The sequence below is a fragment of the Heloderma suspectum genome, chromosome 17 (genome assembly GCF_057233095.1).
Source record: "Heloderma suspectum isolate Gila_16-S chromosome 17, 16-S_ref, whole genome shotgun sequence".
In the NCBI taxonomy this organism is placed as follows: domain Eukaryota; kingdom Metazoa; phylum Chordata; class Lepidosauria; order Squamata; family Helodermatidae; genus Heloderma; species Heloderma suspectum.
Genome location: NC_139474.1, coordinates 22027588 through 22041905, shown reverse-complemented (window position 1 = coordinate 22041905; position 14318 = coordinate 22027588). Strand labels below are relative to the sequence as shown.

Sequence of the window (14318 nt, the reverse complement as noted above, 5' to 3'; positions counted from 1 at the left end):
GTGAACCAAACAAGGTCCAGGGCGCCCTCCGCTTGGGTTGATCCAGCGTCTGCCCAGCTCCCAGGTCACACAGGGCTGTCCTTCGCGGTCGCCAAATTTGTTACAAAAATTGTGTTCTTTTCCCTGGTAGACCTTCCAGTTCATTTACCAAGAACGAGAGGAGGCAGAGATCTGGTCCAACACGATTTTATTCTGCAGAATAAGGCAACCCTTGGGGCTAACGCTCCATCAAAGGTTACAATCAAGTGATGTGATTCAAAAGTTTATATAGGCAAGACCTTTGGGGCTGTCTTACGCTTGCGCTGTACTAATCTCTTTGTCTAGCTGAGAGGGAAACAGAAGACAGGCAGCACCTTTGACATATCTAGGCATGCGCAGAGAGGTAGCCTTGTACTCTAGTAAACACATTCTTGGCATTCCTGAGTCTCTGATAAGACGCTGTGTCTTTGTTTAGCATGGCAGTCTCACACTGAGGTAAAACAGACATAGCCTAGCTTATAAAATCATGGGATAACAGACATACTACAACTGAAATTTCTATAACAGAGTCACCACAGCCACCGGCCCACACGGCTGATATTAGGTAAATGGTTTCCAGATGGAAGGATGGAAATGCCATGGAGGTCTGAGTTGTGACTGCAATGCCCATCATCCCCACCCACCAGCCATTATGCCTGGGGTTGTACTCCACAATGGCTGGAAGGACCTGGATCTCTCATACGTCAGACATCTCTTCTGAACTTGGAAGGGCCACGGCACCTGGAGGAAGGGAAACAGGGGCAAGGCGGGAGGGTGGGGTTATGATGGGGGTTTGGAAGGTGTGGGGCTGACCTCCTCCTGCATCTCCAAAACTGCCCTACGCTTAACACACACACACACACACACACACACACACACTTTCCCTTTTGAGGTGGCAAAGGCGGCAGGGGCAGAGTGGATCCCATGGGGGAAATTGGCCCTCAGACCCTCAGAAGTTGCCCATCCCTTCTCTAGGTGGTTGTTGGGGGGGGGGCTGGGCTAGTTGGGGGGGGGCCTGGACTTCGCATCACTGTCCATTTTGGCTATTTGCATGCAGGTGAAAATATCCCAAAATGGAGAGCTTCTCAGCATGACCCGTTGCCGGCCACCATTATTCTCCTCCCAGAAAGTTTTGGTGCTACATCTGGTGTCGAGACATCGCGCTGAAGAAGCCAGCGTCTCATGGGAGGGGAAGAAATGGCAGCCCCGAGAAACCTTGGGAGAAAACTCGGGCGTTTCTCAGGAGAAAACGTGGGAGAAACATGGCAGCCCCAAGCAAGGGAGAGGGGGAAAGTGCTTTTAAAATGTGGGGATCAAGGCAAGGGTCACGGAGGAGGGGAGGGGAGGGGGAGTCAGAAAAAACTGTGCATAGCCTCCAGGTGGATATCAACTAGGGGTCCCTCAAAACTAGAGGAGGGGCTTTGCTTGTGAACCCTGGGGGCAGCCCCTTTCCCTTTGCAGCATTTTTTGGGCAGTAGTTTTAGCCCACTCATAATGAGACAGTCCCTGCCCTCAGACTTACAATCTAAAAGAAATGACACAAAAGGAAAAAAAGGACTGGGAGGGAGGAGGAAATGAACAGAACTCGGGCACCACTTCTTAGCTGCAGGGTTCTTATATGTGGCCATTCCAGATCCGAATTCTAGCAGTTTCTGTTAGCTGTGGATTAGCCATAAATCATCTCTGCTGCAGCACTGTGAAAGCTTCCATCGATTTCCACAGAGTCAGGGCTTACTTCCCACGCACTGAAGTTTGAGCGTTCAGGGCAGCCTCAGAGAAAGCTGGTCCGGGGCACTGTTTCCTTTCATCCTTCCTGCTTCCTGCCGAGGTTCTCAGCAACGCATTGGTTCTGACGCTGCCGGTTTGTGTCTTGAGAGCAGCCACTTTCCAAACACAGCTCCAAATCCCCTGCCCTGCGTGAAGTACTGATCAAAGTTTTGTGTTTGTTTAGGAGGGGATCTCCATGCAGCAAGGCAGAGATGGTTGTGAAAGGCCCCAGCAGACTCCTGCTCTTGGGAACTTTCATCTGCTGTTTTTTTGGTAAGTCCTCCGAAACTTTCTAAAAACAACAACCCTGAGCACATTGAAAAAATTGGTTACTCATGAAGAAAGAACAGAAATGGAAGCTAAGTAGGGTCAGCCCTGGTTAGTACTTGGATGGGAGACTGCCCGGGAATCAGGTTGCCTGCAAGGAGCAGGGAGTCGGACTTGATGGTCTTGTAGGCCCCTCCCAACCCTAGGATTCTATGATGCTATGAGTCTATTAAACGTATAGTGCATAGTTACACTATGGAATGTGTTACCACAAGATACCAACTTGGATGGCTTTAAAAGGGGTTAGACAAATTCCTGGAGGGGAAGGCTATCAATGGCTACTAGTCTTGATGGCTATGTGCTACCTCCAGTATCAGAGGCAGTGAGTCTGTGTACACCAGTTGCTGGGGAACATGGGCTGGAGGGTGCTGTTGCATTTGTGTCCTGCTTGTGGGCTTCCTGTGGGCATCTGGTTGGCCACTGTGTGAACAGAATGCTGGACTAGATGGACCTTGGTCTGATCCAGCAGGGATCTTCTTATGCTCTTATGAATGGAAAAGAAGGTACAGTTGAAAAAGGACACACACATCGCTTTGTGAATCTGCAATGGAGACACAATCTGTCACAGGAGGAGGCAACCTGGTGCCCCCGACGATGTTTTGGAGCACAGCTCCCATAATGCCTTCCCATTGGCCATCCTGGCAGGGCTGATGGGAGTTGAAGTCCAAAAAATCTCTCCAGTGCCCCCTGCCCACCTATGGCATCTACCAAAGGCCGTCTTGAAGGCCCAGCTCCATGCCAATGCAGGAAGTCAGGTTGGTTCCCTCACCATTGGCCTGTAGACAGCGGGCAGATGCTATACTGTTCTGCTGAGCTTTTACCGATCAATGTTGCTCTTTGATGTTATACGCTCCCCTTGTTTTATTGCAACAGATGTATTTTATCAGCATTGTTTGGAACGGTTGTATTTTATTGCTTTTAAAAGCAATGAAATGCAATAATTCCAAATGACTGTAGATTGCCCCGGGCACTCACTGAGTGGTGGGCGATTCAGGAATATAGTAAAGAAAACAAGTAAGGCCCGAGGTATCCATCCAACAGAAGGGAGTGCTGCAGATTGGGGGCCTCCACTGAGAATAAAGAACAAGCTGGTCAGCACAAGTGGTGGTACAACCAATGAATTCTGTCAGGAATTTTATTCTAGGGCCAACTCCCCTCATGCGTTGGTTTGAGAGAAGAGTTAAGGCATGTAGGAAGAAAGCCAGACTATGAAGCACATGGTCTTCGATGTCTATATACTAATGCCCAGAGTATGGGAAACAAACAGAACGAACTTGAACTCTTAATACAGGAGGGAAATTATGACTTGATAGGTGTAACTGAGACTCGGTGGGATGACTCTCATGACTGGAATACAGCAATTGAAGGATATAACTTGTTCAAAAAGAACAGGAGGCACAGAAAGAGAGGTGGGATTGCACTGTACGTGAAAAATACATATCTCTGCCCAGAAATACGGGAGGATGACCTTGGTAGCCCCATCGAGAGCATCTGGATCAAAATAAATGGAGCAAAGAATAAAAGGAACCTGGTGGTCGGAGTCTACTACCGGCCACCCAACCAAGGAGAAGACGAGGATGAAACTTTTGAAAAGCAAATAGTCAGTGTTTTAAGGAAGCATGATGTAGTAGTAATGGGGGACTTAAATTTCCCCGATATTTGTTGGGAGGCAAATTCTGCAAAACATGGCCCCTCCAGGAAATTCCTGACTTGTGTGGCGGATAACTTCCTCCCACAGAAAGTAGAGGAAGGAACTAGAGGATCGGCTATCCTTGCCTTGATCCTAACCAACAGAGATGACTTAGCGGATAAAGTAGCAGTTACAGGAACTCTGGGGGAAAGCGACCATGTTGCACTTGAGTTCTTGGTTCTAAGGGAAGCAAAAGCCGAGTGCAGTCAAACGCGTACCCTGGATTTTAGGAAAGCTGATTTTAATAAACTCAGAACAATGATCACTAAGGTCCCATGGCAAGTGATGCTAACGAGAAAAGGAGTCCAAGATGGGTGGGAGCTTTTAAAAAAGGAAATTCTCAAGGCACAATCACAAACAATTCCAACAAGAAGAAAAGGTGGAAGACAACAGAAGAAGCCAATGTGGCTTCACAAAACGCTTAGGGATGACCTGAAAACAAAAAGGACACATATAGGAAGTGGAAAGAAGGCCAAGCAACAAAGGAAGAGTACAGGCAGGTAGCACAGAATTGCAGGGATGGCGTCAGGAAGGCTAAAGCTGAGAAGGAGCTGAGGTTAGCGAGGGATGCTAAAAGCAACAAAAAGGCTTTCTTCAGCTACGTGCATAATAAAAGGCAGAGGAAAGAAACGGTGGTTCAGCTATTAAATAAGGATGGCAAAACGATAACAGATGACAAAGAAAAGGCAGAGGTGCTCAATTCCTACTTTGGCTCAGTCTTCTCCCAAAAGAGGGTCTATGACCCCCCTGGCAAAGGCGAAGTACAGGCTGAAGGGGCAGGATTGCAGCTTGAGATCGACAGGCATATGGTCAAGGAACACCTCATACTTTGAATGAGTTCAAATCTCCAGGGCCAGATGAACTGCATCCTAGAGTGATAAAGGAACTGGCAGAAGAGCTCTCAGAACTGCTGTCTATTCTCTTTGAGAAGTCATGGAGGACGAGGGAAGTGCCAGATGACTGGAGGAGGGCTAACATTGTCCCTGTCTTCAAAAAGGGTAAAAAGGAGGAACCTGGGAACTACAGACCAGTCAGTCTGACATCAATCCCTGGGACAATTCTGGAGCAGATGATAAAGCAATCCATCTGGAAGCACCTTGAAAATAATGCCGTGATTACTCGAAGCCAACATGGATTTGTCGAAAACAAGTCCTGCCAGACAAATCTGATCTCATTTTTTGATCAAGTCACTCCCTTGTAGACCGTGGGAATGCTGTAGACATCATATACTTCGACTTCAGCAAAGCTTTCGACAAAGTGCCCCATGATATCGTGATGAGCAAACTAGCTCAAAGTGGGCTAGATGAAACAATGATCCGGTGGATCCACAGTTGGCTACAGAATCGGACGCAAAGAGTGCTTATCAATGGGACCTTCTCAAACTGGGGAGAGGGAATGAGTGGGGTACCGCAGGGCTCAGTCCTGGGCCCAGTGCTCTTCAACATTTTTATTAATGACTTGGAGGAGGAGGTGCAGGGAATGCTGATCAAATGTGCAGATGACACAAAATTGGGAGGGATAGCTAATACTTTGGAAGACAGAAACAAAATTCAAAGTGATCTGGATAGACTGGAGCGCTGGGCAGAAAACAACAGAATGACATTTAATAGGGATCAATGCCAAGTTCTGCACCTAGGAAAAAGAAACCAAATGCACAGTTACAAGATGGGGGATACGTGGCTCAACAATACTACAAGTGAGAAAGATCTTGGAATTGTTGTCCATCACAAGCTGAATATGAGCCAACAATGTGATGTGGCTGCAAAAATGGCAAATGCTCTTTTGGGCTGCATTAATAGAAGAATAGCTTCCAGATCCCGGGAAGTCCTAGTTCCCCTCTACTCAGCACTGGTTAGGCCTCATCTGGAGTACAGTGTCCAGTTCTGGGCACCACACTTTAAGAAGGATGCAGACAAACTGGAGAGGGTTCAGAGGAGGGCAACTAAGATGATCAGGGGACTGGAAACAAAGCCCTCTGAGGAGAGACTGAAAGAACTGGGCGTGTTTAGCCTTGAGAAGAGAAGACTGAGGGGAGATATGATAGCGCTCTTCAAGGACTTGAAAGATTGTCACAGAGAAGAAGGCCAGGATCTCTTCTCGATCATCCCAGAGTGCAGGGCATGGAATCATGGGTTCAAGTTACAGGAAGCCAGATTCTGGCTTAACATCAGGAAAAACTTCCTGACTGTTAGAGCAAGACGACAGTGGAACCCATGACCTAGGGAGGCGGTGGGCTCTCCCACACTGGAGGCGTTCAAGACGAGGCTGGACAGCCATCTGTCGGGGATGCTCTGACTTGGATTCCTGCACTGAACAGGGGGTTGGACTCGAGGGCCTTGTAGGCCCCTTCCAACCCTACTATTCTATGATTCTATTCTATGATTCTATCTACAGATTCACCCTTGTGCCCAGCAGTGTCCCAGCGCGAACGCTAATAATGTTGTGTCTGTGCAAAGCAGTGCTTGTCCTGCCATGCGCTTGCTGGAGGACTCCTCTTCAGAGGAAGAGCTGGGGCTCCTTGGCCCTTGGGAGAGACGGCTGCAGGCCCATCCCTGCAAGATGAGGGGGCCTTAGCCTCTGAGCAGGAAACTGAGAACAGCACTGTCCCTAAAGGAAGGCCAGAGCCACCACTGTGCCCGGGTGCAGAGCAAGGCTCCTCATGAAATACAGGACTCTTCTAGAAGCCTCTGATGCACTGCGGCTGGGTCCTGGGTAGGGCTTTGGAAGCCTTTGCTCCAGCCTCTGCTCCAGCCTCCCACCAGCGCTGCTCCCTGATTGCCTGGCCTCTGACCAGCTAGTTCTCCCTCTGCCAGACCTCCTATATCCTGGATCGCCTTGTGACTTTGTGTTCAGACTCTTCCTTGCCTCGTACCATCCTCTTGCTTAAACCTTGCTGGCCTTGACTTTGAACTGCCTGTTGATTTCAGGTTTGCCCTCCTCTTGGCCTTTGTGACCCCAGACTGCCTCTGGCGCAGCGCAAGGCCCTTCTCCAGCCTTGGCTCCCCCGTGAGTAGGACACGTCCAATGTAACTAGCACTCACTCGTGCAACAGGTAGAGCAGTGGCAAGTTAACGCTTACCCCCCTGCGTGAGCAAGGGCTAGTTACATGGCACAAGCATCGGGCTACGTCAGTGCAAGGCCTTTAGCTCCACTGCTGGGATGCCGTTGGGTGCTACCCCATGCCTCAAACCCTGGTTTTGCCTTGGCCAAAACATGGTTGATCAAGCTCAGCAGGTTTGATATAGCTGGGGGCTCGTCTGTGTAAGTGGCTTGCCCTGTCCCTCCCTTCTGTTTAACCAAATGTCATTTAGAGCTGCAGGTGTGTTAATATTCTCTCCGATATAAAAGAAGGATCGACATTCGTCTGTTTGACTTTTTTCCTTTTTCCTTTTCTCTCCTCTCCCTTCCCATGTATATCAACAGGGATTGTAAACCATTCTACACATGATCTTCCCAGTTTTCAGGTGAATGGGATCCTAGGAGGAGCAGTCATGCTACCTGTAAATCTCACATCCACAAAAATAGTGGCCAAAATCAAATGGTACTTCCGCCCTGCAAACAGCACGACGATGAATGCAGTTGCTATATTTGCAGAGGGAGAATTGATGCGGCCAAATTCCAGTGACAGGTTTGGGCAGCGGCTGGAAATGGCCAACAAGACCACACTGAGGATCCAAGCCCTGGAGAAGGAGGACAGCGGACGGTACGAGGCTGATGTGCAGTTCAATACAGGTAACACGGAGCCTCACGTCATCACCCTCACTGTCTATGGTAAGTAATTATGGGTGCAGCATGGCTGGCTGGGGAATGTGGCAGGATTTTATTCTGCCTAAACAGGCATAGGATTGTGCTGTATGTCACCTTTCTTGTCCATCTGTTGCGGAAGTGTGCATGGGACAGGATGGTAGCACCCAGACTTTGGAACTCCCAAAGGAGATAATGATGGACGGCAGTGTTGTTTTCTTTTTGGCACCAAATTAAAATGCTTCTTTTTGCCCAAGTACTTTAACATTGATATTGTAGAAGTTTAGAATTTACAATATTAAATTCTATTCATTTTTATACGGAATTCATAGAATCATAGAATAGGAGGGTGGGAAGGGGCCCACAAGACTGCCAAGTCCAACCGCCTGCTCAATGCAGGAATCCAAGTCAGAGTATCCCTGACAGGTGGCTGTCCAGCCTCGTCTTGAATGCCTCCAGGGTGGGAGAGCCCACTGCCTCCCTAGGGAATGGGTTCCGTTGTCATATTGGTTCCATTGGTTCCATTTTCTAACAGTCAGGAAGTTTTCCTGATGTTCAGCTGGAATCTGGCTTCCTGTAGCTTGAGCCCATTATTCCGTGTCCTGCACTCTGGGATCATCGAGAAGAGATCCTGGCCTTCCTCCCTGTGACAACCTTTCAAGTCCTTGAACAGCACTATCCTATCTCCCCTCAGTCTTCTCTTCTCGAGGCTAAATGATTGCTGCGTTTTCATCTGGTTTGCTGGTTGAAGAGTTGTTGTTTTTCATCTTTCATTTAATGTGTAATTGTATGGCGTTTATATGGGGTTTGTTTTTTAACACTGTGTACACCAGCCTGTGATCTGGTGTGGATGAAGAACAGTTTACCAATTTAAGATCCAGCAGTGTGTCTCCTAAACAGTTTGCAAGGCCCAAGGAGCACACACATCAAGCATCTTCTTCAATCTCTTTTGAACAGAGCCGGTGCCGCAGCCCCAGATCTCCCTCCTAAGCTTCTCCAACGCTCCAGAGGGATGCAATGTGACCCTGCAATGCAATGTATTTGGAAAGGGGAAATTCAATGTTTCCTGGAAAAGGGGGGACCCCCCCAGGGACGTAGAAGAAGGTTCAGACTGGTACCATCTCTCCGACAATGGCACAACGCTCCAGCTCCTCGGGTGGTTCAATGGTTTGGATGCCAACTTCACCTGCTTGGTGAGCAATCTAGTTGATCAGAAGAATGCCTCATTCATCCTGTTCAAAGACTGCCCAGATAAAGGTAAACCATTCATCCCCCCCACAACTTTCTCCATTATCTGCAGCTGCTGCTTGGGCTGGTGAATCCTTAAGACAGCCTTCTGCAAACTGATGTGCTTGGATAACATCTCCCATCATCTCCAGCCATGCTGACATAAAATATCCCTTAGAATATTTTATTAGATTTGAAAAATTAGGCTTAAAGTAGGTCCCAGGGGACTGAACTTGGAAGCCCAGCTTTGTAAAGGGCCAATTCAATTTTTAAAAATCTGGCCAAATTTGTGCAAAGAGGCATTTCCACTCTCATCCTGACAAGTGAGATGTTTCAGTCCTAAGGAGAAATGAATCCGTGGTCATCGTCACACCTCTGGGTGGGGGCAGGGAGACAAAGGGAAGCCAATCCCAATTCTCAGAATACAAAAGGCAGAAGATGCTCCGAGATGAGGTTTTCATCACCCCGTCACCCTGCCTCATTCACAGAATGGTAGGGACGGGGTGTATTGGTCCTAGGAGCATAACTAAGTCACCTGTAGTGTTAGAGGGGCCTAGAGGTCCATAATGCTTGGTTAAGTTCATTATTGGTGCAATTCCCTTGCTAGTAGACCTCTAAGCATGTTGAGATGAGTCAAAGGCCGATATCAAGATGTGCCTGGGAAGCGGAGTGTGTTGTGTCTTAAAGCTGCAGGTGGCTGTGCTGAGAACCAAACACTTCTAGTCTATGCTGGGAATGAACAATAGGTGGCACTTGCGAGTGTCATGGTACCTCACTGCTAACATGTATGGTACAAGACCCATTGTACCCCATGGCTCTGGGTTCACAGAAGCTGTCTGATCCGACCATTGGGTACGCCTGTGTACTGTACACACAGCAAATTGTTTACTCAATAAAGTACTCAGCAAATTGTTACTCAATAAATTACTTCTTATCAGTAAACCTGAGTCTGATTTGTCACTATCTTGGCACCTCTAAATTAAGAGTTCAGAGCCCACGGCCGGGGCAATACACAGGGGCACATGTGCGACATTGGCTTCCACTCATCACCTTCCCATGTTTTCCCATCACTTTGTTTTTTCTTTCCACAAAAACAATCTGTGTAGGAGGGAAAGATGGAATGGCTAGAGAGAGAGATACATTTTATTATGATCGTTGATTGGCATAGATGGAAAGGCTGAGCGAGTCCCCCAGCTCAAAGCCCCCCATGACTCCAGAGCAGTGGGTGAACTACTGCTGAGTCCTCATGGTGGGCTGGATTAATTCATTTTGGGAAGATGACGCTGAGGGCGTGATGCTTGCTCTTCCATAAGGCGGGAATTTGGAACAGGGTAGGGATGTCAGAGAATTCCGCCATGGATCTCGGTGAGGCTTGAATGCCAGTGCATTAGGCCCCCCGAAATCCATGGCGGAATGAAGCCCCCCGCCCCCCCGAAAGTCGTGCGAAACGGGACACCTACCTGCTGCCGTTCACGCTGACTTGTGAATGGTGGCTGCGGCCGCCATTCACTTCATCACTATAGCCGTGATAGGCTACATAAATACTTACGTAGCCTATCACGGCTAATGCAGGGACTCCATTTGCGTCCCTGTGGAAGCCATGATAGGCTGTGTAAGTATTTACGTAGCCTATCACGGCAAAAAAAAGGGAACACAAATGGCGGTGGCTATGGTGGCTGCCATTTGCGTTCCCTTTTTTTTTTGGCCGTGATAGCCTACGTAAATATTTACGTAGGCTATTACGGCAAAAAAAAAAGAAAAAGGAATGCAAATGGCGTCCGCCTTAGCTGCCGCCATTTGCATCTGCTGTTTTTTTTTTTTTTGCCGTGATAGGCTACGTAAATATTTACATAGCCTATCACAGCAAAATACAGGGACACAAATGGCGGCGGCTATGGCAGCCACCATTTGCGTCCCTGCAGGCTGCCCAGTGGCTGGATGTCTGGCTGCGAGCAGCCCTGGCCGGCGGCTCTGCGGAATGTCTGCGGAGCGGAGCCAGCCAGAGAGAATTTCGGGGGGAAGGATGGAGCGCCTCCCCCCCCCACTGCGAATGTCACCCTTCGAAAAGGTAAGTGACTTTTGTACATCCCTAGAACAGGGAAATCTTCTTCCTACAGCGGGTGGAGAGTATCTTTCCATGGGTGCCTCCTCCCTCTCTAATACTCTGGGCGGGTGCAAAGAAGACTTCAACATGCTTCAGAAAAGAAAGAGAAGGAAAGAAAAGAAAGGAACAGAAGAAGAAATGGAAAGGGCAGGGGAAGGAAAGGGGAAAAAAAGAAAAGGAAAGGAATGAACCAAACTTAAGACTGGAAAAAAATGAGAAGCTTCTCTTTCACATAGAGAGAGGCTTATTTACAGCTCTTCTTACAACAGCTCTCAAAAGTTGATTATTTCTCTTTTTAGGCAATGGTGCACTCTGGTTTGTCAGATGTGTCATGACTTTTCCATATCCTCGTAACTTTGCTGAGTGTTGGCCCCTGTTTCTCCTGGTTTTCCTGCCTCTCTTCATCCTGATGGGTTTGGGAATCTGTTGTTGGAGAACATTTGCCACCAAAGGTAGGACACATCTCTGCTGATCTCCAGCCCCTATTGGCTGGAGTTTGCAAAGTATATATCCTCATCCTCTTGTTTATCCTTTGAGACAGAGGTTTTCACACATCTCATGTTACACCCCACAGGTCTTTGCTCAATGCCACAGAAGTGGAGTCATGCTGACCTTCAGTCCATAGTGATCAAAAAGGGAAAGGGCCCTCCAAAAGTCGGTCCCTAGGTGAGATGAGATGACTATGTGGCATGGTGTGATGCTGGCCTGGTTGAATGAATTAAGTGCTTCGTGCTTTTCCGCTGGGCTGTGGAGATGCTCTGGTGACAGCAGGATTCAACTTCAAAAAATCCTCTTCCCTGAACTACTTTGGGGGAAAGAAGTGGGGGATTGAGACATCTACATTTCGGAGATAAAGAGAAGGGATGAAGGAGGAGGCAGGATGCTTTGTTCTGCTCTACTCTTCGTTCTTCTTGATAAGGTTGGAGCTACATAACATAAAGGGGGGAGAGAGAGAGAGAGAGAGAGAGAGAGAGAGAGAGAGAATGAGACTCTGTGAGTGTGAGACTGAGAGAAATTTACTGCTTCTGTTATCAGGATGTCTGCTTTTTTTATGGATATTCCCAGATGGACTTAACACAAATGAAGGGAGAAGCAGAATTTTTAAATACCCAGATAAATGAGAAATCCTAAATATGGTACCATTGTTTGCCTGAACCTTTTTTAGTGGTTAATTTCTTCTTCTAGAAAATAGGGGATATCTAAATGCATCAGAATTTAGTGAACCTTGATTAGAAACTGTCATGGACCATGCAATAAGCTAATTATGTGGCGTGGTGTGTAGAACTGTGATTTTATCCTTCCGGGAGTTGTGACTTTATACTAGTGCTGAGGGTTCTGAGTGCAGAAGAGACCTAATATTTAGAGCAGACCAGCTTGCATGTCTGGTTCAGACATGCTGCTAGGGCAGAGGTGCCAAACCCCTTTCAGCCCAAGAGGTTGCCAAGTTATTGTTCTGACAGGGAGGGCTGCTGGCAGTGGAGCAGGCGGCCTCGGGAGCTGCTGGGTTCTCCTTCACTGGATGGATTCAAGGAGAGTCTGCAGGGCCTCTGTCGGGGGTGCTGGAGCTGCATCCTGCACTGCAGAGCAGGGGTGGACTAGATGATCTCGAAGATCCCTTCCAACTCTTTGATTCTAACTGGGCAGAATTGCTGCTGTTGTGATCAAGTGATTAATTTAAACTCCTGCAAGCAAACTCTTGTTCAGACAATGTTGTGCCCACATTGGCTTCAGCTCCAGACAGTTCTCTGTCCTTAGAAAGCCAAGCTCAGTGGCAAGAACCAGTGATGGTGACACAAGAGGTCACTGTTCTCTTGTTGCATCTCTCTTCCCCTGCAGGTGGGCCGGCTCAGGGAGGGCCTCTCCACAAGCTCAGTGCAAGCTTTCCCTCACCAGTAAAGAAAAGAACTCATCCCACTAGTCAGGAGAGACAGAAACCGAGTGTCCTGGGCTCTGTCACCATTTACATCCCAAGGACTCAAATCGTCCTTCTTTCTGGTCTGCTAGGGACTGAAGACACTATGACCTTGTTCATACATACCACTAAGCCATGGTTTATTTAACCCATGGGTTGATGAATTCTGGGTTGTTGTGATATGAGGACCCAACCATGCTAACAAACCATGGTTTGTTAATCATGAGCAACCCAGAAATAGAACCCAGAATTTGTTGTTGTTGGCTTGTGAACTCTGAGTTTTTGAAACCAGGGGTTGTTATTATGTGCCAACCTGGATTGTTTATGGGTTGTTTCACCAAGCTACAGAGACAGTGGGCAACACTGGTGAAAAAAACTGGCTGCTCTATATGCCAGTCATCTCCTCCTGTATACACCTGCCCAGACTCTAAAATCATCTTCAGCAGTCCTTCTCCAGGAGCCCCTGCCAAAAAAGTGAGGCGTGTGGATACCAAGAAGAGGGCTTTTTCTGCTGTGGCACTCCAGCTGTGGAATGAGCTTCCTAGAGAGGTTTGCCTGGTGCCTACATTGTGCTTGTTTCATCAACAGGCAAAGGTCTTTTTATTCTCATTTCATTTTAGCTTTTCAGTTTGTTTTATATCTGATATTGTCCTTTAAATTCTTGCACTGGTGCAAGCTTCTGTTTAGTTGATATTTTTACTTTTATACTGTAGTTTTAAATGTTTACATTTTATACTCTATTTTGTTGTCTGTATTTTATTGTTTTGTTGTTTATATTTTATAAACAACAGCTTCAGCTGTTGGGCACTATAGAAACATAATAAAATAAATAAGTAAAATAAAATAAAATAAAAAAGTAAATAAATAAGTAAAAACTGCAGCAATACAAAGGCATTTGGAGATTCGGGGAGAAGCGGGCAAAGGTTTTATGTTTTGTTTTAAGCATTGTTTTCCATGATACATTCTTTGTTACTGCTGTTAGAAATTGTTAGTTGAATCTGCATATTTACTGATTATGTTATATTGTTTTAGGATTATGCTGCACACAGCCCCAGCACAAGCTCTCCCACCGCCTGGGGTGAGAGAGCACATGCAATGTCACCACACTGCACTCCCACCTTGCCCCTTCCCACGTTGTGCCCACTTCTTGCCACATCACGCCCCTTCCCCTTCCTGTGTTGCCCCCATTACGCCCTGCCCCTTGCCGCTCCACTCCCCCTGCTCGCCCTTACCCTTTAGTGCTGCGAGCTGCATGGCTGGAGGAAGCGGCCAATGTAGCTGTTCAGAGAGCTGGCCAGGCCAAAATTCATGGCTCTGAGGGGATTCTTCCTCAGAACCAGGCATGGGAAGGGTATCCCAGGACTGCTTATACAGGCAGTCTCCTGGTATGCTCCTCCAACAATGCTTGGCTCTGAGAAAGGACCGTGTCAGAGCCAGGTGTTTTGGCCTGGCTGGCTTTCTGAAGGGCCATGCCAGCAGCTTCCTTGGCTGATGTTGCTCTCCAGAGGGTGGCAGCTCTGGAGAGCCCC

The 14318-nt window shown here is 47.7% G+C and overlaps 1 protein-coding gene across 3 annotated transcripts; it reads left to right on the top strand.

Moving 5' to 3' along the window:
- Nucleotides 1–423: 423 nt before the first annotated feature.
- LOC146334722 (SLAM family member 5-like) lies at nt 424–13602 on the top strand. Of its 3 annotated transcripts, none has more exons than XM_084823530.1 (7): nt 424–583; nt 1970–2058; nt 7226–7573; nt 8504–8803; nt 11177–11329; nt 11452–11543; nt 12714–13602. In XM_084823530.1, exons 2-6 carry the CDS (start codon nt 1998–2000, stop codon nt 11541–11543), a joined length of 954 nt encoding a protein of 317 aa, XP_084679656.1. In that variant the 5' UTR covers nt 424–583; nt 1970–1997; the 3' UTR covers nt 12714–13602. The 3 variants fall into 3 exon arrangements, with proteins under 3 accessions (XP_084679656.1, XP_084679654.1, XP_084679653.1); XM_084823528.1 differs by lacking the exon at nt 424–583 and adding an exon at nt 1595–1879; XM_084823527.1 differs by lacking the exon at nt 424–583 and having other exon boundaries at nt 1870–2058.
- The last annotated feature ends 716 nt before the right edge of the window (nt 13603–14318 follow it).

Coding starts and splice junctions, on each gene's coding strand:
- LOC146334722 (XM_084823530.1), top strand. CDS start 1,998: ATGGTTGTGAAAGGCCCCAGCAGACTCCTGCTCTTGGGAACTTTCATC. Junction 7,574..8,503: donor CATCACCCTCACTGTCTATG/GTAAGTAATTAT, acceptor TCTTTTGAACAG/AGCCGGTGCCGCAGCCCCAG. Junction 11,330..11,451: donor GAGAACATTTGCCACCAAAG/GTAGGACACATC, acceptor TACACCCCACAG/GTCTTTGCTCAATGCCACAG.